At 39.2% G+C, this 26,020-nt stretch overlaps 1 protein-coding gene across 2 annotated transcripts in view; it reads left to right on the top strand.

Moving 5' to 3' along the window:
• The window catches only part of hivep3a (HIVEP zinc finger 3a), a 38,098-nt gene extending 12,997 nt beyond the window's left edge, over nt 1-25,101 (top strand). The window contains exons 1-7 of one of the 2 annotated variants that reach the window (XM_027143881.2): nt 3,384-3,493; nt 8,602-12,615; nt 13,519-13,667; nt 19,404-19,579; nt 20,029-20,130; nt 21,560-22,179; nt 23,565-25,101. In XM_027143881.2, the coding sequence (XP_026999682.1) occupies nt 8,962-12,615; nt 13,519-13,667; nt 19,404-19,579; nt 20,029-20,130; nt 21,560-22,179; nt 23,565-24,125 (5,262 nt within the window). In that variant the 5' untranslated portion in view covers nt 3,384-3,493; nt 8,602-8,961 and the 3' untranslated portion in view covers nt 24,126-25,101. Of the gene's footprint in view, nt 1-3,383; nt 3,494-8,601; nt 12,616-13,518; nt 13,668-19,403; nt 19,580-20,028; nt 20,131-21,559; nt 22,180-23,564 lie in introns of those variants that run through there. The other variant, XM_027143880.2, reaches the window with a different exon arrangement.
• The last annotated feature ends 919 nt before the right edge of the window (nt 25,102-26,020 follow it).

Here is a 26,020-nt window from a genome sequence, read left to right as displayed (position 1 = left end):
CATGTGCCTGTTAGTGATGGAATTTTGATTCGAGCCAGACCTGCGGTTTTCTTGTGGTCACCTCTACAAGAACTGTCACAAGAACACCCTAGACCTAAGGATAGAAACAAACATAATATTCAGCGATGACTCAACAGATGCTGACTGTGTTGTTTACTATCTTAGGACAATGTTGCTTGAGCAGTTAATAACAGGTTTTCCAGAAAACTCTTGCCACAGGGGGCAACATGCCAAGAAGTGTGTGTAATTCAACTTCTATATCTTTACTGTATGTGTTTTAATATCATTGTGGGAACCTTTAGCTAAAGCAGGTGTACAGTATGAATATTCGACAATTAGGACCTTGTGGGGACATTTGGTTGGAGCCCATGAGGAAAACTGCTTTAAGAAATATGCTGCTTAATTTAAAACCTAAAAAAATACTAAGGATAGGGTTAGATGTTGGTTTTAACCTAGTATTAATTAGCTGCATTAATAATTATATCAGTGTAAGGTCCTCATGTGGTTAGTAAGAGAAACATGTGTGTGTGTGTGTGTGTGTGTGTGTGTGTGTGTGTGTGTGTGTGTGTGTGTGTGTGTGTGTGTGTGTGTGTGTGTGCATGGTGTGTGTGAACTGTCACGGTCTCTTCAGTCATGGGTGTTTCTTGAGATGTATAGCCAGGCCCCTGTTGTTGCAATTGTTAGTTGTCTAGGTAGTTTAATATATATGTGTGTGTGTGTGTGTGTGTGTGTGTGTGTGTGTGTGTGTGTGTGTGTGTGTGTCAGTGTGAGCTAATGTTTTTGAGGTCATGTATGTATGTATGTATGTGCAATTTTGATAGATTTAGGTGTAGAGTGGCTCCCCGCTAGACATCAGGTGGTTATTTTTACCTACTTCATTGGCCTGTCTGGATTTTCACAGCAAAATAAGGACTCTCTTTTACTAAACATGTGCAGCATTTACAGTACTTATACACATTCTCTCTCTCTCTCTCTCTCTCTCTCTCTCTCTCTCTCTCTCTCTCTCTCTCTCTCTCTCTCTCTCTCTCTCTCTCTCTCATGCTCTCTCACTCGCTCATTCTGTCTCACTCTCTCTCTTTTACTCTCTTTTACTCTCTTTTACTCTCTCTCTCTCTCTCATGCTCTCTCACTCGCTCATTCTGTCTCACTCTCTCTCTTTTACTCTCTCTCTCTCTCTCTCTCTCTCTCTCTCTCTCTCTCTCTCTCTCTCTCTCTCTCTCTCTCTCTCAATGTCTCAAGTTCAGTGTGTATGGATACACCTATATCTATAAATGTTCCCTTCATACCTCCAACCAGCCAGCAGGGCGTCCAGAACAACATGGCAGTTTGGAATCTTGCAGCTAATTGTCTGAGATTGTTTACGTTATCTGACAGTATTTCTTTAACAAAAAAGTGAAACAGTGATTATTTTGTGTGTGTGTGTGTTACACATATTTAAAAAAAAAGTCTGGTTTGCAAATATCTCCCATAAAAGACTGGGCTCTGTGAGTCTGTGTATGGGAGGGATGAGACGCTATGTGTTTTGTAAGCATCAGTTGTAAGTATGTATGAGCGTATGTATTGGGAACAAGAAGGATAGCACTTTCCTTCTAGTGTGTTCTGTGTACATTATTATGTGTGTGAGTAGTCTTATGTCTCTGTTATATACATAGTAACCTGTGCATTTACACCTGACTAAGACCTATCTGCCCTCTTCTGGTTACATGAGCTTATAGACACCCATGATCCATCAGTGTCACCGTGATTGGCAGGGTAGGAACCAGAACTGGACACCATGGACACCATCTATCTGAAACTGATAGCATATGTTGGCCGAATGCTTAAAATCCTTTATCTCTATGGTGGCCGAGAAGTCCAAAACTTGAATTGTTTTTGAATGGAAACTTTTTACCGATCATTGACACCTGTGATATCACTCAAGATATACAGATATGGAATCTTATGTGTAATGTGTAAAGTTCTCCGTTTAAATATAAGAAAATAACAAAATTAATCCACAGTAATCCATTCCATCCATCCATTCCAACTTTTCCCTGTATACCTTGAGTGACAGGTGTCTTGTCCAATGATCGGTAGTGTTCCAATCACAAACTATACCAACCTTTTGTTAATGTGCTTCGTGCAACGATTCAGACAACCCGGAAAAGGTAGGTATAGTTTGTAAATGGAAACTTACCGATCATTGGATAAGACACCTGTCATTCAAGATATACAGGTATATACATATCTACAGATATACAAGTTTCCATTCACAAATTATACCTACCTCTTCCGGGTTGTCTGACTTGTCGTTGTGTTTTCAGATTTGTTAATTTGTTTTCAGATTTGTTAAGTTGTTTTTAGATTTATTAATGTGTTTTGCACTTCTCGGCCACCGTACTAATCTGATGTAAGGTTCTAAAGTGTGATTTTAACATCTTTTTTTTCTTACTCACTTATTCATACCATTCAGATACATCTGCAGTAAGGGAAGTTTGGGAAGGAGTTGTGAGTGATGACTGACTGAATTCTGACTGATGGGTTGTTTGTATATTTGCTCCACTTTAATAATGCTTGCTTATCTGTTGAATTTTCCATTTGCTGCCAAATGTTTCATAGTCTTGCCACAGACACCATACATCAAATATATCAAATAATATGTGTCTCATAAAACTCATCACACCAGTTATTTAATACACTTGAGCCTCTTGTACTATGGGTGTGTGAATCAGCTTTTCCCCATCTGTCCTCAATAAGCTGCTAGTTTACCTCACCCTCCATGCACACATGCACAGCACATCCTCTTTAAAAAGTTGCAGCTGGAAAAAACATGGTAAGTGATGTCAGAGTGTTTGGGCTTCTTGCAGCTGGAGCATGGCACATCTGGGAAGCCGGGCAGTGAAAAGTGGACGTTCTCCAGAGCCACTCTAACCAGAACTCCCTCCCTTTTTTTTTTCCACCTGCGACCTGATTCTTTCCATCCAGCCTCTAAACCGAGCTCTGATGAACGCAAGAACTGCATAGAGAAACAGCATTTGAAATATATCATCATTATGGAAAAACCATGCTGCGACTTACCTTTCCTTTTTTTTTTTTTTTTTTTGTGAATGAACTGGCTATGTAACTTCATACATGCTAATGAGTCATGAAATATCAAATCTGATGCAATATCATAGGAATTTGATATTATTGACATAACATTGGTGCTTGTGTCACAGCAGAGAACCTCCTCGTGAACGGCAGGATATCGTGTCACCTGTGAGCTCGGTGTATCTCACCTTCTCTCTCCGAACTGGCTCATTCATACATTTTCTCTCGATTTCATTCTGGCCCTTTCTCTCCCCCCAACAACCCCCCCCCCCCCCACCTCTCTCTCTCTCTCTCTCTCTCTCTCTCTCTCTCTCTCTCTTTCTTTCTCTCTCTCTCTCTTACTCTTGTTCTCTGTCCTGCTCATTCAAAACCACACCAATCTCAGACTTTAACCAGGCTGGGAAGAAGACCTGCTGTTTTCCTGGTAATAATACTGATAAATATTAATAATATTAGAGCACCGCTTGCTGTCTGCAGCTCACCTTCCTCTGTGGCTGATCTCATTGAGGCTGGTGCTGCATCATTCTTTGTTAGACTGCTAGCACTTGAAGGATATTATGTTGAACTGTAGAGCGCGTGATTGTCCGTCCTACTGAGTGAAAGTACGTTTTGTGCTTGTGGTGATACAGTGTGCATGTGAAGTCTGTGATGTTGTTGCGTGTGGCGCGAGCGGTGTGTGTCGGAGAGAGAGACGGAACAGGCTGCGAAAAAGATGAATGGACTGACTGTCTGCTTCACTCAGTCTCTCCCTCTTTCTTGCTGTCCTCACACTCCCGTTTGCTGAATGAGTCCTGGGGCGACTTTGAGGTTTGTCCGCTGCGCATGTGTGCAGGCGTGCGTGCGTGTGTGAGTGTGAATGTGAGTGTGTTCAGAAACTGTTTAATGTCAGCACAAGGGTTTTGTCTCCAGAGGAATTGACACTGGCATGCTGCTGATAAAGCTCTTACTGTCAACAATGCCTTGTTAATGTTGTATCTGTGATGAGCTACTAGAGCAGCAGAAAGCAAGGAAGCCAGTCTGCAATGCAGGAGACTGAATCCGTTCTCTTTCTTTGGGAATGACATCAGTAAAAGCAACGCAGCCTCAGAGCTGCACTGTTTGTTCATAGAGAGGCGTTTTCACATTGTGTAACTGTTGTAGCTCACTTTAATATAGTCCTCATTTGCATTGCTAGAGGTCAATAAGGTGACTCTTTATAGAACACATAATACTACAACAACAACAAAAATATGGTGCACAAATGTATTATGTATTGTGTGTTATGAGATCACTGTTGTACCTTTAAAAAGGATCAATTAACAATAGGAAAAAATATAGGTCTTTTGTTTTGGTTTTTGTTCTGGATTATTTCCTCTTAAATTACACATACTACTCCAGCGTTTGGTCAGATTTAGAAAGGAGCACTTCTAATGGTTGTTGAGTGTTGGTCATTTTCTGGTTGAGAAAGATGAAGGAGTGAGGGATAGTGAAAGAGGGGTGGTGGTGGAGGGTGCTACATTCTCTCTGTGTAGTCAGCGAGGATGCTGTGAGATAAATTTAGCCCTCCAGCTCTGCTTCCATCTGCCGCCGCATGGTTTAGGGCCGTTGCCATAGGAACAACCATTGGGTGCCCATTAGTGAAAGAGAGAGGGTGAGAGATTGATGAGATTTCCAAAAAGCATTTAAGCACCATATTTGTTTATTTTTTTTATTGATTAACCATATTGAATGACATGGAGATGTATTAAACACAATCATTTGATATGTATAGCGGTGCTTATTGATGCTTTGAAAAAACTCAAAGAAATCATTAACATTTAGCCTTGACCTTGCTAGGACATGCACACAGGTCATTTGCCTTGTGATTATTTCACTTGCATGGTTCTAGTTTTGTGTTGCATTCAAACACAAAACACTGCATTTTGCTTTTATAGCATAAAACCTATAAAAATGAATCCAGACCCTATGATCTTTATCTGCTGCCCCTGCAATTTGTTCAGTATGTCATCCCATAAAACCTAAATCCTGTGCTGTGCAGACTACCTATGAAGATTTTCATCCATTTCCACTGTGAGGCTTCATCATAACACATTTTGAGTCAGGTGATATTTCTGCATCCTAATCAAGAACATGTGTGAAGAACAGTCATGCCTTTTGTTTTGCTTCCAACTTCCGCCTGCATAAACAGACCTTCTCTTTAAAAGTCCATGCATTTCTCTTTAGCAGTGCAATTTAAATAGTGTGCAGACATTATGCAGGCATTAAGCTATGACTTTTCCCACCACACGTGATGATCGGGCTACCAACAAACATTTGTTAGCAAATGAAATGTCAAAAATTCATTTAATTTATTTATGTTATGAGATAGAGAGGTTTTTGTCTTATGTGTAACTTAAAAAGCCTTGATGATGTCACCTGCAACACAGATAATATATAATTCCAAATGAATATTTTATTTCATGTGTATTTGGAATAAATATTCTTCACAAAATTTTTTTACAAAAAAATCTATTTCACTAGAGTCTGTCAAAAGATAAACGTATTATGTGATGCTAAGGATTTGTCATTCAATAAAAATTTACTGAGGTTACAATTTACATTACGGTTTATGGTTTACGGTTAACGTTATACTCATAGACAGATGCAATAATTTCCATCTGTACAGGACTGTGTGGGAATTACACTCATAGTGATTGGTAGTAGTGTCTTGCCTGCAATGTAGACAATTCATCATTGATATTAGGACTTTACAGTACAACATTTTGACTATGTTCTAGGTTTATCACACTCATAGCAAGCAACAAAATGAAGGCGAAAGTGCATCGTGGCCCATGCTGTCAGATCTGCTTGTTGTAGAAAGCAATTCGGATTATAATCTGATTTTATGGTAAAATGAACCACAATGGTGCACAAGTGACATACTTTGGGTTTGGAATTAACTTCACTGTCCTCAACTGCCTACATTCTGTGTGAAAAGAACAAAAGAAGTTCCTCTCGATGTGTTAAATCATGTAGCTGATGTAAGCAGATCCCTTATTCTTATTTGTGTATTGAATTTTTTTGAATGTCACCTTCCTGCAGAAATCAAACGATGCTGGATGTAAATGACAGATTTTTTTTCTCTGTCACTAGTGAGTTCACCACAGTAGACACAACCTAGACACAGTGAAGTAACTTAAACTTAACTTAAATTATGTTGCTAACCTAATAGCAAGTTGTTTAACATGAATTTTGAGATGAATTAGTTTTTTTTTTAACTGTTAGGGTGGGAATGAGGAAACTTCCCTTAATAAGCTCAGCCAGATATCTCATGTCATGCAGTTTGTGGCCAAGACAGCTTACACTGGTAGGTCTTTAGACTATGGTGATATATATCAAGTTAAGTTGCTTGCTTTAAAAACATCATCAGACAGACATGTACCTGTAAATGCTTCAAATTATTCTCATTCCTTTAAGAATTATCTAATATACATGGGTCAATATCATTGCTATTTTTGTTATTATTGCCTTTACATACACAGCTTAGAGTTCTGAATTATTAAAGTTTATATATATATATATATATATATATATATATATATATATATATATATATATATATAAAAGATATAAATATATATATATGTTTTTATATATATCCTGTAGGGTGTTACTGTTATTCTTTACATATTAATCAGCTGTAATCAAATATATGATAACAAAAACAGACTATAACTTGTCTATGGTACAATTTGAAATAGATACAACTAATTTAATCTTTAAATATGGTTCCTTTAGCCCCAGACAATTGCCAGCATTGGTAAGAATCATTTGGATGCCAATGGTGGCTCAACTGGTTAAAGCTCTGGGTTGTTGCTTGGAAGGTCACAGTTCAAGCCCCAGTGCTGCCAGGTTACCACTGTTGGGCAATTGAGCAAGGCCTTTAACCCTCCCTGTATTATAGCTACTTCTGTGCTTTGACCCCAACCTCCTTATTTGGGATAAGCAAAGAAAAGCATTTTACTGTAATGTATATGAAATGCTTATATGACCCAATTTCATTTACAAAGTAGCAACCAACAAAGCTGTATTTGCATTACATATTGATTACTTATAAGCCTTTCATCTCTACTGCTTTCTGTCAGAAAATGATATGGATGTAGTTTAGAGTTCCATGCGAAAATATAATTATATTTTCCACATGAATTACTTGGATAACATACACCAGCAGTGTCATGAGGAACAGGACTCACCCTAGGACTAAGCAGGTACTGCCTTCTCAGCTACAAGGTCATTAGTGATGTTGGGGTCTGATGTCAGTTGAGGAAGCCTGGTGTGAGTTGGCATTCCAAATCATCCCAAATGTGTTCAATGAGGTGCGGTTCATGTGTGGTTCCATACCAACCTTGGCAACCCATGCCTTCATGGACCTCACTTTGTGCTGATGGACATTGCCAGGTTGAAAAGGCTTAGGTCCGGGTAAAGTTTGGGGAACGCTTACATATGTGGGTCATGGGCAAGCATCCACATCCTTTTGGCCATAAAGTGTATTTACATGTAATTTTATTACTCATTGTTTTTAATAAAAGTAATGATACATTCAAATGCAATTATTGTAAATGAAAAAAGACTGCTAGCAGAGAAAAGTTGACCACCAAGAATAATTTTCTCAGATGCACTCCACAACATAACAAGTCTGAAATGCACTACTGGCAATGATTTGCATTACCAGCAGGATCCCATATGGTTCCACACCTTTCCACCCCTGCAGCAAAGCGTGGGCACAGGTGCCAGCTGGTTAGTGAGCGAAGATGCTTGGATCCTGTATTTTTTAAAATGAAAATAGTGAGAAAACATTTATTTTTCTCAAACAACTTCTTCTGTACTAGGTAGGAACGACTGTAAGAGTGCTTTTGGTAATGTAGCTCTTTAAGGGAATAATGATTTATATAAACAAATATAAACCAGTTGCAAAAATTAGGATGACAATGGAGTTTTGGGGAAACTCAGTTCTCAAACACTGATTGAAAGGGATACTGGCATTTTCAAGATTTTGTTAGAAAAATGAATGTGTATACATTAACTCAGTGTAGCTGTACTGTCCAGTTATTATCCAGGTGTTGGCTGTTTTCAACATAACAGTGACACTGACATGATAGTAGTTTATAGGGTGCGTGTGTGCATCAGATGCAACGGCACTGCTGGAATTTTGAAGCTTTTTAGAATCACCGCAGGGTTTGCAATAATCTAAAGCTGGAGGATGAACAAGAATATCACAAATGACAAATGGAAAAAAAAACTCTAGACCTCACTACGGGACATTGGATAGGGTGGTTCACATATTGTACTTAGTGACAGACGGGCTTGAATCATTAAACGTTTAGCCAACAAAATGTCCCTTTAATGGTACACCTGATATTTACAGTGTAACTACAAGGCTAGAGCATGTGTATGCATTCAAGTGGCATATGTATAATGTTTATGCATTTGGAGGTTTATTTATATCTTATTTCTTAGTATACCTTATACTCCATAGATCATCTCATTTATTTCTTTATTTGTGGTGTATTTCAGAACTTCGAAGGTGACACGATTTTGACAAAGAAGAGCTTTGAAGTTTATTCAGTCCATGCATGGACACCGGTGCCAAGAAAAACATCTATGAATGAGCTATATTGATATTCAAACTTCTGTACAAGTTACAATAAACAGAATAGGATCATCTTTGACAAGCAATGAAGACTGAAAATCTCAAGTAATTTTTCACTGCATCACTTTCATTAAAAATTTAATTTCCCTGATTCCGGGATATCTTCGAGCTCCCAAAAAATGTTCTTCTTTGGACATATTGTGTCTATAATGAATCTGCATTTTTTAAAGTTTGTGAGATAGTCTTCAGGTGTGACATTCTACCAGAGGCCATTTCCACATTTTATGGAGGTCTCACATAGACAACTGAGCACTGGGGAGCAGTCAGGAGGTCAAGAACACCTTCATGAACCTCAATGTGAGTCTTGTGTCAACAACCCAAAACCAACCACAGCTTATTCCCAGCAGCAGCATGGACCATCGCATTCCAGACAGACAAAAAGACTTCGCCATGAGAGAAAGCGTCTCCGGCTTCAGAAAAGAAATGTTCAGGAAGCCGATATCCCAGAGCGAGGGAAGTCAGAGCGGGGTTCCAAAAGTGCTGAAGATATGGAAGTTCCTAACAAATGCCCTGAGACTGCAACTTCATCAGTGTCAGTGCAACCTCCGATGGAGACGCAAGAAAGCACACCGAAACAAAAACGTGAACGTAAACCTCAGAAGCCAGGAAAGTATGTTTGCACCTACTGTGGCCGTGCATGTGCCAAGCCCAGTGTACTACAGAAACATATACGTTCCCACACTGGAGAAAGGCCTTACCCTTGTGCACCATGTGGTTTTTCTTTTAAAACTAAGAGTAACCTTTACAAGCACCGTAAGTCACACACTCATAAGGTAAAAGCTGGCATGGCATCCGGTAGACAGGGGCCTGACATGAGTTGTCATGATGAGCCAATTACAGAATCAGATGAAGACATTGGTCAGCTATCTTCATCTCTTACTCTTAAAAATCAAAAGATGATGTCCTCTCAAAGAAATTCTGGCACAGAAAGATCCCCCGAAGGACAGTCACGTGGACTAGAATACTCTCATGCTGTCAAAAAGAGATTAGCTATGAGGCTTAGCAAAGGAAGACGAGCTCCTGTTGGCTCATCTGATGAGACCTCCTCATCATTTGGTCTAGGCAGCAAAAGCAGCACAGAGTCAGGTTATTTCTCTCGTTCTGAGAGCACTGAAGTCGCTCAAGACAGTCTGCCAAACACAAGTGCCAAAAGTTATGCAGAGGTTATTCTTGGAAAATTTGGTCGTCTTGGTCACTTACATAGAACAGTTCGTCAACAGGACGAACACTCTGCAGAACAAGAGGGGAGGAGCATCCCTTTCTCAGTGCCTAAAAAGCAAGTAATTGATCACATTACCAAACTCATCACCATCAATGAAGCAGTTGTAGACACAAGCAAGATTGATAGTGTCAAACCCAGAAGGTTTTCTCTTTCTAGAAAGAGCAGTATTGAGTCATCACTTTCTAAAGATACAATTCTTCATAGAGCAAAAGAGATAGACATTAGTTCCAAAAGCAGTGGGTCCATCACTCTTGGTGTCCCTTGTGAGAAATTTCAACAGCACTCTATCAATGTCAGTCAGCCAGATAATCCTTTGTCATCTGGTCCTCTTTTAAGAAGTCACTCATTACCATCAGATGCAAGAATTGAAAACACTGCTGCATCACATAACTTTCGTCACAGCCACTCATTTGATGAACAACCAGCTCAGAACAGGCGGCATGGTATGTTAAGGCGTCAGCCTGCGATTGAATTACCCATTGGTGCAGAAATTACTACTGAGGAACAGCCCAGTTCCAGCACACCATTTCATTCCTCAGTTTCCATGGTCTCTGATTGCAAGCAAAAACAGCTAGAGCCATTTGAGTGTGAAGCATGTGGACTTGCTTGCAACAACTGGGAAAAATATAAAATACATAAGAGCCACCACTGCCCTGCTTTGCCATCTAACCAACTTGAAATTCCTGCATGTCAAGCTGAAGAGCATGGGACATTTCTTAAAGCTCGAATTGGTGGCTTAGCAGTGCGGAAAAGGAGAAAGGAAGAGAGTCTAGAACTTGATGATCCTGCCTTACCATCAGCTGCCTTGGCAACTACCTTTACAACATCACAAGGATATATTGCAACATGTGTAAAGCCCACCATAGAATCTGTTGTGTCAGTGCAGGCACACGAGAAAGAGAACACGCTAAAAGGAGTATCAGTGATACAACATACTAGTTTATTTAACAAACAAGAACCATCAACTCACATTTACTTAAAGGAACAGACATCAAAGCCAAACTTCCGTAAGCTTGTTCGCCAACACAATGTTCAAATACCAGAAATTCGAGTGACAGAAGAAACAAATATAAACACGAAAGTGCCACTCCATTTAGAACTATCTGAAACTAAAGAGACAAAAAAAGTTGAAGACTTTCAGTGGCCCCAGAGAAGTCCATCACTGGCCCAGCTTCCCATTGAGAAGTTGCCACCAAAAAAGAAAAGACTTCGTCTTGCCGAGGCAAACCAGTCCTCTGGAGACTCCAGTTTTGAATCACTATCTGTACCTCATAGTCCAAGTCAGGATACACACCGATATAGTCATTCCACATCAGTTGAGGAATCTGTCCAAAGTGATGTTGACACAATGTCTAGAAGGTCAAGAGCTACTCATACATTAACAATCTCAAGTACTCACCACACTCACAGAGAAATGCAACGATCTGCATCTGAGCAAGCACCACATATACCTCAGCAGACAAACCCCATTGTTGAGACCAGAAGTAAGTCCTTTGATTACAGCTGTTTATCCCCTGATCGAACACCTGCAGGTTGGAGGGAAAGGCGCAAATGCCTCTTGATTAAACATTCTGCTGTAAAAGAGCCAGAAGAAGAGGACCCCCCACCAAAGCCTATTCTTAGTGGTAATCCCCCATTTCCAAATGCAAGCATTTCCCCTAGACATAGCCCTGACACATCTCATTTCTCTGTGCCTTCTTCATTCCATAATGTGTCTTTAAGCAATACAGTGTGTCCCACAGTGTCTCATAAACCTGTTACTCCTTTAAATGCAGTGATCCAAACTGATGATCATACAGTCATGGAAAATTTGCACTGCCTGTCAGGTGCTGCAAGAGCACATTACCAGTCAGTGTCCTCAGGTCTTAAGCTTGAGATACCCACAGAGGATGATGTTGGGCAGTCAACTGCCAATTATCATCATTATCACCCCCACCTTGATATTACTCCAAGCCAAGAGCTTTTGAGGCCTCTTGGGATGCAGAGAGTGCCTGTTCGCCTTTATTCAGACTTACCTTCCCATGCCAATTCAGTTTACACTACACTGTCACAGACAGTTATTTCAGCATCTCAGGCTCCTAGCTGCACTGGTTTAAGATTAGAATCTACAGGATCTAGATTTGATTTTAAAGATCAACCACCAGTAGCTGAGGGTTCCAAATCCTCCAGTGCAGGGGGAAATAAACGGGTACTGTCCCCAACAAGCAGTGTGGAACTTACCACTCATAGCCAACAACAGAAACGAGTAAAAGAAGAGGAGGAGGAGAACAGAGACAATGCACAGAGCAATACAAGTAGTTTAATTTCTTGCATAAAAGAAGACTCTATGTTGGGTACTAAAAGTATTGTAGCCCCAATAAAGAAAGAAGAGACTTCATACACTTCTCTTGACACAAATCTTGCAACTACCTGGTGCTATCTAAACTATGTCAAACCCAATCCATCTGCCCAAGATGACAACCAGAACTCGGTCTATTCTACTTGGCGCACAAGTACTCGGAATCCAAACCCTCCAGGGCTAACAAGCAAAGATGTACTCTCCCTTGTGTACTGCAAGCAAAGACATACTAATTTTACATACACTACAGCTGCAATGCCTCCCTCCACAGTGGGAAAACCTGCAGCACCTGACACAAGGGATCACAAGGAGGCTGAGGTAATCTCCAGGATTAGTGCAATGTATGAGGCATATGAGAAAATTTTCAAAGTATTTATATATACCATATGGCCAAATGATTGTGGACACATGACCTTAATAATCACACATGCTTGTTTCAAGGCAGTGCTAATAACCTCCACTCTTCTTGGAAGGCTTTCCACTAGATTTTAGACTAAGATTGTGGTGATTTGCCTATTCAGCCACAATAGCATTAGCATGGTCAGGTATTGAAGAGTGATGAGTTTGGTGAGGAGAGCTCGGGAACACCCACCATCCCAGTTCACTTGTTCATTGGGTTTGAGGTAAAGGAGTGTGCAGGCAAATTTGTTGGCTACAGTTGAATGAAGGCTCGCCTACTGATGTGATTGTTAGTTGTCCACAAATCTTTGGCCATATATTGTATTGTATAACCTTGATGGCTTGATGAAATATATGAAATGCAGTGTAGGAATATAGGTCCAACAAACTTTCCATGTTGATAGATTGGTAACATTAATGGTACTTTTTTATACTTTTAGTATATATCTTTGACCTGGAAACATGAATATAGTTTACATTGTACATAAATTGACCACAAATACCACTGTTGGACCAATGTTTATTATTTAGTGTAAAGCTTTAAATTTGCAATTCATGCACCTTTTAAGGTACACTATAGTTTAGTTACTAAAGGTACAAAAGATATACATTATGTAAGATATATGTTTGAGGGTACATCTTTTATAGGAACAATAAAAGGTAGAGTTTAGTATGTTTTTACGAGTGACGTACCTGACTCTTTGGAGTCAAAATCGCTTAAAATACATTCTTCAAAATGTTGAAAGTGAATTCCCTCATCTCTGTCTCCCTGGGCACCCGGAGCAGGATTGGTGAACTTGCCCGTGTCTCTCTCGAGTATAGGTATGTGCCATACAGCCCATAGACCCCACAGAGATCCAGAATGCTGAGAAGAGAAAGACTGAACAGATACCAAAGGAAGAGGGAGAAGAGGAAGCACAGTCTACCTCCAAATACAATGAGATCCTCCGGGTACAAATCTGCGAAGGAGGGTAAGACACAATTACATTTTGAGTTAGTACTATCACTACAAACTAATGTTTGTAGACCTCTACTATGTCTAGTATGCAAACTTTTAACATGGTTTCTAGGTCAGTCAGATAATCAAACTTACAAACTGATATTAAGAACCTTTTTTTTTCATGCTTTCACCACTTGGTGGATTCTCAGTGCAAAATCTCAAGCTAGAATGGTTGACCTTTAGGATTAATATGGATTGTTCACCGCAACAAAAAGATAAACTGATTATTTTTGGAATTGATCAGGGCAGATCAAGATCACAGCAAGGATTGATGTCTATTCTTCTAACTATTCTTCTTGGTGGTGGATGTCCCAAAACTTCCACTAGGTTTTAGAAGGTTTTTCTAATAACAGAAATGAGCCAAAGATGGCGCCAGTGAGATTAGCTGCCGTCGCGACTGGTCCGGTTACACTTTGTCTATTTTTTGTTTATTTTATATATTTGTTTACATAGATACGGATCTATTTACACAAGATGGTCATAATTAGACAGAGCCACTCATATCTATTGGTGTACAATCCACTCACACTTCGCCGTTTTTTAAACCCGGACCCATGCTGGCCGAGTGAGATCCTGAGGAGGAACAAAGGACGCGACCCGCACTGGAGTCCGTGAGGGAAACAAGCCGGCATCAGGAACAGGCTGAGGGAATGCGCACACCGCACTCCCTTTCCTAGTATCCTGTTAGCCAATGTCCAGTCTCTGGAAAACAAGCTCAATTACCTCAGGGCAAGGGTCAAGTTCCAGAGGACATTCAAGACTGCAACCTTCTTTGCTTCACCGAGACATGGCTGAACCCAGCGGTACCGGACCATGCCATCCAGCCGGCTGAGTTTTTCTCGGTTTACCGCATGGACAGAACACTGGAGTCGGGTAAGTCAAGGGGAGGTGGAGTGTGTCTGATGGTGAACAACCACTGGTGTGACAGCATCATTCCTCTTTAATGCTCCTGCACACCAAATCTGGAACTACTGACCATCAAATGTCGGCCCTTCAATCTACCTCGGGAATTCAGCTCAGTCATAGTCAGTGCCGTTTATATTCCACCTCAAGCAGACACGGACACTGCAGTATGGGAGACACTAATGCTACACCAAACACAGCACTGGGACGCTGCACTTATTGTGGTGGGAGACTTTAACAGTGAAAAACCTCAAGCGCGCTCTACCGAACTTTCAGCAGCGCATCACCTGCCCCACCAGGGGAGAAAGGACACTGGACCACTGCTACACACCATTCAAAAACAGCTACAAGGCACAATCATGTCTGCTTACAAACAAAGGCTGAAACAGGAAACTCCGGTTCAGAGGGAGGTTGTGCACTGGACTGACCAATCGGTGGCCGCTAACCACGCTAGTGGCGCTAGCAGGACAAACAGCATGCATGCTGAGAGCGCTGGGGAGGTAAACACTTTCACCATCTCAGAGCATGACGTGAGGAGGGCATTCAGAAGAGTGAATACCAGGAAGGCAGCAGGACCAGACGACATCACAGGTCGGGTTCTGAAAGCCTGCGCTGACCAGCTAGCACCAGTGATCACTGAATAATTCAACCTCTCACTGGAACAGTCTGTTGTCCCCTCATGCTTCAAACAGTCCACCATTGTTCCTGTCTCGAAGAAACCCCAGCCTGCCTGCCTCAACGATTACTGCCCTGTAGCCCTGACCTCAGTAGTGATGAAGACTGGTCAGAGACTTCATCACTGCATCACTACCAGACACACTTGATCCACTACAGTTCACGTACCGACGAAACCGCTCTACTGAGGACACCATCGCTCATCTTCTCCACACAACGATGAGCCTGCACCTGGACTGCAGAAAAGGGAATTATGCAAAAATGCTGTTTGTGGACTACAGTTTAGCATTTATCACCATAATTCCCTCCACTCTCACCTCTACATTGGAGGTCCTGGGACTCAGCCTGCCGCTGTGTCAATGGATCTCCAACTTCCTGACAGACAGGCCACAAGCCTTATGGGTGGGCTAACACACCTCATCCACCCTCACCCTCAGCACTGGAGCTCCCCAGGGTTGTGTTCTGTGCCCCCTGCTGTACTTACTATACACATATGACTGTGTGGCCACTTCCAACTCCACCACCATCATCAAGTTTGCTGACGACACTGTCGTGGTGGGCCTGATCTCCAACAACGACGAGACAGCCTACCTACAGGAGACTAAAAACCTGGAGAGATGGTGCTAGGAGAACAATCTTCTCCTGAATGTCAGCAAGACCAAGGAGTTGATAGTAGAATTCAGCACAAAGCAGGAGCGGTCATACCAACTGCTAAACATGAATGGGATCCCAGTGTTAAGAGAGTGGACAGTTTTCGATACCTGGGTGTTCACATCACACAGGACCTGTCTTGGTCCTGTCACATCAACACCCTGGTGAAGAAGGCCCGGCAGCATCTGTACTATCTGAGACGCTTAAAGGACTTCAAACTACCCTCTCAGGTGCTAAAGAATTTCTTCACCTGCACCATTGAGGGCGTCCTGACAGGTAGCATCACTTCCTGGTTCGGGAACAGCACCATGCAGGACAGGCGAGCCCTCCAGAGGGTGGTGCGATAAGCTGAACATACCATCCAGCCGAGCTCCCTGACCTGCAGGACATACAGCACGCGGTGCTGGACCAGGGCCAGGAAGATTGTAAAGGATCTCAGCCATCCCAACAATGGACTCTTTCCTTTGTTGCGTTCAGGGAAACGCTTCCGCTCCATGAAAGCAAACACAGAGAGAATGAGGATAAGCTTCTTTCTGAGTTTAAACCAGGAAACACCCAGGATCTGGATCTAGATCTGGATCTAGTACTGGACCTCTCCCCTTCACTGTTTTTTTGTACACCCTTTTTACACTGACACTTTAACTTTGGACTGTCACTTTAACTCTGGACCTCCACAGCACAGTACCACTTTATACACTTTATACACACCATATTGCACACGGAAAATAATTAAAAACCATACGCATTTATGTATATTTATGTATATGTATATACATTATTTTTCACTTATATTTTCATATTTTCATATTTTATATAGTTTCTTTTTATATAGTTTATAAATTTTTTTATTTATCTACCTCCTTTTGGTTATATTTTTTATCCCAAATTGCATTCCTTATGTTTGAATCCTGGACAGATGCAAAAAGCATTTCACTGCATGTCATACTCTGTATGTATGTGTATGTGACAAATAAAATTTGATTTGATTTGTTTTGGTATGTCATGTTTCAGAGTACAATAATTTACAGAAGCCTTTTAGTTTTTGTTGGAGCTTATTTTATAGTGCCTGCACTGTGTATCTTGGTCATGTTTGTACTTTTGTCACCAGTATTTCAGTGTGCTATGCTGTGTTGTTCTTGCCCCCTCTGCTGCAGGAGATTGCTTTGCTGTCAGAGCCAACACAGACCTTCTGTTACGTGGCTTGAGCCAGGAAACTACCTAGCCTGGCGTTTACTTCCTCTCTCCTGCAAACCCCGCAGAGCCCTGCTGATGCCAAACTGCATAAATGATTTTGGTCATTCAGCTCCAGTTAAGGACAGAGAGCCAGAAAGGCACAGCTGTATTTTTAGACATGTTAGACAATTTTAGTTTTTAGTTGTTAAAGAATTTATAAAGTATGGAAGAAGTATCAAAGTAGACGATGAATAGTGGTGAATCTATTGATCACTGCTGCTATTTCATTAGTTTACATAAAGTGCAAAACATGGTCATTTATGCTGCTCCCCTTTTTGTTGCTGAAAGCTGTTCCATGATGTAGGTGTTTGTGACTGCGCCCTTGAGGTTTATGAGTTTCACAGACAAATTGTCATGTCTGTGTATGAAAGCAGCCATCTGTGTCTTTCCCTCACAGTGAGTGCTTGCACAAAATATTCTCCACAGTGCCTTGATCTCACAATTAATGCAGACGCTGTGAGGTTGACTCATCAATCAGCCAAGCAGCAGTCTGCTCTTTGTTTTCTTGAGGTCATAAGCGCTGATACGATGCTCAAACATTTTTAATGGTCTATTTTTTTTTTCTCACTGTGATGAGAAAATGTTAGGGCATGGTTTTTGTGCTGTTATAGCATTAGCACATAATAGTTGAGGCAAAGAATAAGATGATGAAGATACTTATTTCTCATGGGATACACTTAACTCTGCCATGTAGCGATGTTACAAATAAGTTATATAGAATAATGGCAGTTATGCAGATATGTGTAGGTGGTGGACTATTTTGGTCTACTGTCAGTGTATTTTTTCAGTAGTCTAACCTAAACACACTTACTTTGCTCCAAAATAAAACCATGTTTCTACCATAGAGCTAGCACAGGACAGATATTTTCTATACTAGGAATCCTATTTGACATTTTTATTTGATGATGATGTTCTTGGAATACCATAGGGGCATTATAATGAGTGCTGCTATGACCCCATGTAGACTAGAAGTATAATGTCCCAACTCTGTAGTAGGTTTGAATGTAAAAAATATTATGGTTGCTGTTGTTGTCTATACACAACATTTTCCTGATTTTGGAAAGACTTTGTTCTTTTGAAAGCCAGTGTATTTATTTATTTATTTATTTATTTATTTATTTATTTAGTTTGTTAATTAGTTAGTTTGCTTGTTAGTTAAAGATTTACTAGCTTTCCTTCAGGCCTTGTTTTTTTCTTAGTGTTTCTGATCAAATATAGACAGTGACCCAGATAAAAAAACAGATATAGATTGCATTAACATCTAATTACTACTAAGTTCTTAGTTTCAGTACAGAATTACATGAAGTCTGATGGGCCTTATTTTTTTCCAGGACCTTTTTCCCCTCCCTGGCATACTGTAACATACCTGACATATATTCAATCTTTAACTGTCGCTCATTTGTATACCAATGACTTTGCCTAGTTTACTACACAGTAAACATTGATGTGTTTTTCAAGCCTTAAACCAGTAAAGTAAATAAGAGAATGACGAAGCTAAAAGGTTTTTTAGTTTGCACACTGTTATCATTCTTATTAATAAGAAAGGAGGTGTAGTGGTCTTGTTCAGGAATTGGTAATATTTTCAGAGCAGCTGGATTGAGGCAGGGTTTCCCTCCCTCTTAGCTGTTTGTGTTGGCATACGTACACTATGTAGACTCTGGGCAACAGTCCTGGCACCCCATGTTTAAGCTGGGAGGTGTGGGTGGTGATGGGTTTGGATTGAGGGGGCTAGATTCTTGACATTATAAATGGTTCTCTGTTTGAGGTAAAGTGGAGGCCCCATTTTGGGACTCTCTGAACACACCTACGGTTGGACACCCAGTCAGAGTTTGCGTCCATGTGTCTACATGTCTGTGTGTAATGTCTTGCCCAAATATACTGGTTTCTTTTTAAAAAAGCAGATTGTAAAAGCAGTCTGTGCAGGTGCTATAGATCAGCAGTCAAACCTAACTTAAAAAAGTACATGAAAAGTACATACCGTTTACACAGTATTTCTTACACAGTCTAAAATCCTCTATAAGTCTATAATATAGCTTTAAATGTGTTTACACCACTAGAGTTTTTCACAATATTATATTCTATTTTGTATGAACTTACTCACTTAAATGTAATATTTTGAAAGTTTGTATATTGGTCAAGAACATTTTAAATATATCATGTGATTCATTTCTTTCTATTAATCCTTCCTGACTGTTACTCCGGCAAGACCTTACGTCTTCTTAAATGAAAAAAATTGTTATTTCAGCTACAGGTCGAGTGAGGAGTATGTGTACGTGCGGGGACGTGGGAGAGGCCGTTACGTGTGTGAGGAGTGTGGGATCCGCTGTAAAAAGCCCAGCATGCTGCGGAAACACATCAGACTGCACACCGATGCTCGGCCCTACATCTGCCAGCATTGCAACTTTGCTTTCAAAACCAAAGGCAATCCCTTGAAGTCCAAAAGATTAGATTATCGCAACATTATCTTCTCACACCCTGCAATGCATGTATTAGTAGTTGTATTAGTAGTTGTATTTTTGTTCCTGGACTAAACAAAATTTATTGGATAAACATTTGCATTTTGTTTATACAGTTTATTGTAATTCAAAAAGTTTTTTGTGTCATTATGATTATGATTTTGCATTTTACTTACAGATTTGAAAGACTTAATGTAATGAAATAAATAGAAATTGCTAAATTCAAACAGAAAATAAATTCATAAATTCACATTTATTCAATCTTTGGCTTTGTTTAGACAATTATTTGTTATAACTATTTTGAATAACATATAATATTAAATAAATTGCAAAACACTGCATCATGGAGACAGTAGCTCTACATTTCTTTCTCTGCAACACTAATCCACTGTATTTTTGCTTTGTACTCCACAGGAAATCTAACTAAACATATGAAGTCAAAGGCCCACGGGAAGCGTTGTCCTGAGGGGACCACTCCTGGACCTGTGATGAATGAGCCAGATGCAGAAGAAGGAGGTGCTTATAAAACCATTATCAGTGTTGTAATGTAACGAAGTAAAAATACTTAGTTACTGTACTTAAGTAAAAATTTCACGTATCTGTACTTTACTTCGCTATTTAAATTTGTCAACTTTCACTTTTACTCCACTACTTTTCCTAGATAAAATGTATACTTTTACTCGCTATATTTCCGCTAAGCATCTTCGTTACTTGTTACTACAAAATAAAATCAGAAGAAATGTGTGCGACTGTAATACGGGAGGTTTGGCGAATCACTGCTCCTAGATTGCATTATGCACGTACGCACGCTCTATGGAGAAGCACAGGCATGTGCAGTCGGAGCTGAAGGCGTTTATCTATAATGGCGGCAACCAAAAGCAACCAAAAGCAGTGAAATGTCACTATTGTTATTACCAGAGTTGATAGCACAAACAAAATATTAATACAATATCAATACTAAATAAAAATAACATTTATTGATTTGGTCTTTGTCTTGTGAATACTAGTTTATTAGTGACTGCATTCATTGGACACACTGAATGCACACATACATGAACTGATTTGATTCAAGACTGGCATCATTACATCATGCATAAAATGTTGGTGTCCACTTTTGCCATTTAATAATACCATAACTTTTGGCTTACTATGTAGTCATATAATATATAATATAAAACTCTTCTTGTTTTAAATTCTCACTGAGGGCTAAAACCCCCTAAAGATGAAACCTAGAACCGCCCCTGCTCTTATGCCTCCCGAAAATCACTGAAATTTTACTTTTTACTTTTACTTCAAATACTTAAGTACAGTAAATATCAGAAAATTACTTTTGATACTTAAGTACAGTAAATATCAGATACTTTAAGACTTTTACTTGAGTAATATTCTAAAAGGTGACCTTCACTTCTACCAAAGTCTTTTTCTAGTACGATACTTGTACTTTTACTCAAGTATTCCTTTCTAGTACTTTATACAACACTGCCTTCTGATTTTATGAACTGAAAGTGTTGAATTATTCCTTTCTTCCTTTATTCGTTTTTCAACCTTCTTGTTTAAAGTATGTTAGGGTTTATCTGAGACAATTTTAAGTGTTTACTACTTGAGGTTAAGGTTATACGTGTTTTTTTTTTAATATAGTGTGTCTCTCGTTTTTACAACGACAACAAATACTTAAGTACATTAAATATCAGAGAATTACTTTTGATACTTAAGTACAGTATATATCAGATACTTTAAGACTTTTACTTGAATAATATTCTAAAAGGTGACTTTCACTTCTACCAAAGTCTTTTTCTAGTACGATACTTGTACTTTTACTCAAGTATTGCTTTCTAGTACTTTATACAACACTGACCATTATCTTTTATTGTATCATAATAAAAAAAACCTACAAAACCAATTAAAGAAAGAAAAGAAGGAAATTCTCCTGTGCTTTTTCCTGTAGGTGGTGCTGAGGAAGGTTGTGTTGCAGCAGAGGATGCTGAGGAACACCAGTTCTCTGATGCTGAGGATACAGATAAGGAAGAGGATGACAGTGAGGATGCTGACGAGGAGACATCGCAATCCTCTGCCTCATCTGTGAAAATATCTCTCTGTAGTCCAGGTCCAGGATGTCAGTCAGCATCAAATTCTGAAGCCTCTGTGAGGAATAATCAGACAACTGAATCCAGACAGCTGAGCCCAAGCAGATCTTCATATGTGCAGACCACCACTGCAACGAAGTTCTCTTCCCCTATATGCAGTCTTTCTCCTGGCCTTCATTTATCCCCTGATTGTCCATGCCCCCCATGGCTGGACATGTCCCCATTACACTGTCTTTCTCCCCGGCTTAGCCTCTCTCCATCTCCCTGCCAGTCCTCTCTTTCCCCATCTACCCGACCTGTCTCACCTTTTTCTTTAAGACACCTTTCCCCAGTTCGAGCCATTTCTCCCATATGTTCCACATCTCCAAGCAGTCTACAAAGCTCCAGTTTTGGGACTAGTGTGACCATACACCAGATAACCTGCAGGCAACAAGATTTAACCAATTCTTCAACCAATACAGTCAGCTCCAAGGACAAGCTGGTGAGTTTTATTACAACATGTTTAATATGGTTTCTTCTTTTCTTACTGTTTAACCAGGACAGCATTTGGTATTCATCCAGGCAGCACAGTTGGACTTCAGCAGTCATACTTTAATACTAAGATCACCGTAGATACCTAAATGTTTACAGATTGCTGCTCTGACGTGTAAATAGTCAAATCCTGCAGACAGGTGACAAATTAAAGGAAAAATGATTCCTCTGTTATGCAGTCTGAGGCATTTTGCTCTCATAGGTGTTCTGTTCCTAAAAATAGGAGTCTTGAGTGTTCTGAGTGATCACCTTTATCATATCCTGATGATAGTGTTCTCTTCAAGGATGATTTGTCTCCAACCTCTGGGAATTGACTGATGAGTGATGTGAACAATAATGTCCAGTATATCATACAGAATGGCCTTCACAGTTTTCTAAGCCTAATTGAACGAGTGATTTGGGACTGATTTGTAAGATTGCAGCACAAACCGAGGAAGTTTCTTGGCATCGAATCTATGCCAAGGTTCAATGAAGCTCTTCTAGTTGCTTGTCATTGCTAAACACATTAGTAAGACATTTTATGTTGGGTTTGTCCTTTAATTTGTCATTTGTGTCATTTTCAGGACATAATAAAGTTGTCTGGTGAGAAGAAAATTTATTTCATCTCACCAGAGTACTACACAGTGTATATTAATAGAGATGATCTGTCAGTAATACCCATAATATAAGTTAAATCATTTTGCTTTCAGTATATTTAGCTATAGATTTTGATCATTTTTCCCCCCATTATAATCGTAGAGTTTTGCTCAACTATTTAAAATGGATCCAAACATCCATTGTTAATATTTTATTCTGTATAATTTATATTACTTTGCTCAGTATTGACTTTAACCAGCAAGAGTACGAGGATAATGAGATGTCCATGTTTTCTTTCTTTGGCCAAGTTTAGTTTATCCCCATATAGTATGACAATTTTTATTTGTGCACACAGCAATATTTGGGCTATGTAGCCAAATCTATCCAGGCCAAACATTCCAAAACAAATACACTGATACCAAAAGTACACAAACTGTTATTTTGGACTTGTGCCTCTATTAAGAATGAAGGTTATTGCTCTTTAAATAAAATGAATGCCAAACCCAAACAGGGTATACAGCTGCATGTTTAGCCTCTGTTAGTATGTCAAAAAAGTGGGTATGGACTTGGTCTGTACTTCTGTTTCTAAGATTAAATTCATGGTATTTATTTAATGTATCTTTTTAGATATAAATAACATTTCTTTTACCTGAAACTAAGACGACAGCTGTTTTCAGTTTTATTAAAATAGCAGTGGTGAAGCAAAAACGGCCTGATATAGCTTTTTGACTCATAAATGCCCTTCTGTTTGCCTTTTAGGAGAAGACGAGTAGAGCTCAGAGGAGAGAGCATCAGGCTGAATTGCTCTTCTTCAGGCATGGGCAGGCCAGGGAAGGCCAAAGAGTTCTCAGCCACCTGCCTCTGCATTCACAACCTCAGATTCCAATCTCCAGTCTTAGCCTCATGATCCCCATAGGTGGGATCCAGATGGTTCAGATTCCTACAATCAGCTCTGGGCTGCACATGAACCGGTCAACACTGACCCCCAGTGTGACCCAGGCAGATGTAGCTGAGTTTGGAAAGGAGGAAAAAACAAGTTCCTCAGACGACTTGATACAATACGGGTCTGCCCCTGGAGGACACAACCAAGAAACCGAAGAAGCGGGTGATAAAAAAAGTGATACTCCAAGTGCATCCTTGACGACCTGGAAGTGTATATCTCAAAGAAAAGAGAGAAAGCGTTTGGAAAGAAAGCCCACACACATACAGAAAAGCACTACAATCAAGCATACCACACAGACGTCTACAGATAACAACACGACTTGGAAGGAAAAGGCTTCTAGGGTATCAGCGAGAACTCTAGCAGAGAGAAGACTCTAGTTCAAGTGGTGGACCAAACACACCCAAGATCAACAGAATTTTCTAACATCTCTGAAATGATCCACAGGAAATCTGAGCATTTAGAAACAAAACAAGATTCAGTGTACAGTTATTGTGTAGATATGTAGATGCAACTAATATCTGTATGTATATTGTTCTCTATCTGTATTTTAGACGCATTTCTATCTATAATTTATATACACTGTAAAAAAAAAAAACAATGTATGGTTTATATTGATTTATATATATGACCTTATATGGCTTTGGAATTTGTATTTTATGTGTTTGTATCATTTCTAAATGCGATTTCTCAGTAGAATATGAACCTCAGCTAAATGCTTGTGTCCATCTAACATTTTTGATATCTATTGTAAACACAGTAGACTCCATACATACGGTAACCGAAACCACTCAACTTTTCAGTATCCTTTTTGTTTTTCTCACATTTTAATTGATGTAATTAGTAATTGTTGCTGGGTTCCATACGAAAAGAGTCTGTATAGTATTTTCTAAATTGTGCTGTATTTGGATATGGAAAGTTCTTTCTCATGTATTCTGTTAATCAATCAATGGCGGAAAAGCTTTTAGTAACCTAAAATGAGGTAATAAGATTATATGCATATACTAAAAATATTTAAAGCTTATGAGCATGGATTATTGTCTGCTGTGTTTTCTTTCCATTATTTCCTATTTGCTTAGAGAAAATATGCAGATAATGTATCCTCTTACATGTTTACCTGGTTCTCATTGTCAGAAGAGCTATGATTGTATTTAAGCAAAGATTACTTTAACTGAGTTACTTTTCTTTTCTTTTCTTGACTAATGATGTGGTGTGAACTTTACAGCACCGCGGAGTGCCTCTATGAAGAACAGTATAAAATACCTGCAGTTTAAAGTAGCTCGTGTTACATATACACAAACACACACACACACACTGGCACCAGACTGACAGCTAGCTATGTTTTTTTTAAAATAATCAATCGCATCTTAAGAATTGTTTCTAGTTGCACATGTTTTTGTGAAAAAACAAATGAAAAAAACAAACAAAAAACATTTAAATCAGAAACAGTATCTGTTTGATTAATAACGTCGTCTTTTCAATTGAACATCTCATCATGTAGCTAGCCTGGATGATATATTGGGTGCCTATAAACAGCAGCATTACAGGCAAAATTGGTAAGCAATAAAAACAATTTCAAAAGTATGTATTCGATTGGGTAATGTCTGAAATGTTCAATATTCCATTATTATTCAAAAAGAAATAAAAACAATATATATATAAGACTGAAAAATGTTGCCTGTTTTTTCCTTCTTTGTGCTCCAGATGTCAGCATTAAGTCATGTAGCTTGGTGCTTTATCGGTAGGAATGTCAGAGCAACAAATAAAATACGTACAGTACATAGTATACTATACTGTAGTGTAATGTAGTGTAATATAATATAGTGTAGTGTAGTATAATATAGTGTAGTGTAGTATAGTATAGTGTAGTATAGTATAGTATAATATAATATAGTGTAGTGTAGTGTAGTATAGAATAGTGTAGTGTAGTATAGTATAATATAATATAGTGTAGTGTAGTATAGAATAGTGTAGTGTAGTGTAGTGTAGTATAGTATAATATAATATATTGTAGTGTAATATAGTGTAGTGTGGTATAGTATAATGTAGTGTAGTATAGTATAGTGTAGTGTAGTGTAGTGTAGTGTAGTGTAGTGTAGTGTAGTATAGTATAACATAGTGTAGTGTAGTATAGTATAGTATAATATAATATAGTGTAGTGTAGTATAGAATAGTGTAGTGTAGTATAGTATAATATAATATATTGTAGTGTAATATAGTGTAGTGTGGTATAGTATAATGTAGTGTAGTATAGTATAGTGTAGTGTAGTGTAGT

The sequence above is a fragment of the Tachysurus fulvidraco genome, chromosome 7 (genome assembly GCF_022655615.1).
Source record: "Tachysurus fulvidraco isolate hzauxx_2018 chromosome 7, HZAU_PFXX_2.0, whole genome shotgun sequence".
NCBI lineage: Eukaryota > Metazoa > Chordata > Actinopteri > Siluriformes > Bagridae > Tachysurus > Tachysurus fulvidraco.
Note: the sequence above shows the minus strand (reverse complement) of the source record. Positions and strands in the feature narration are given on the sequence as shown.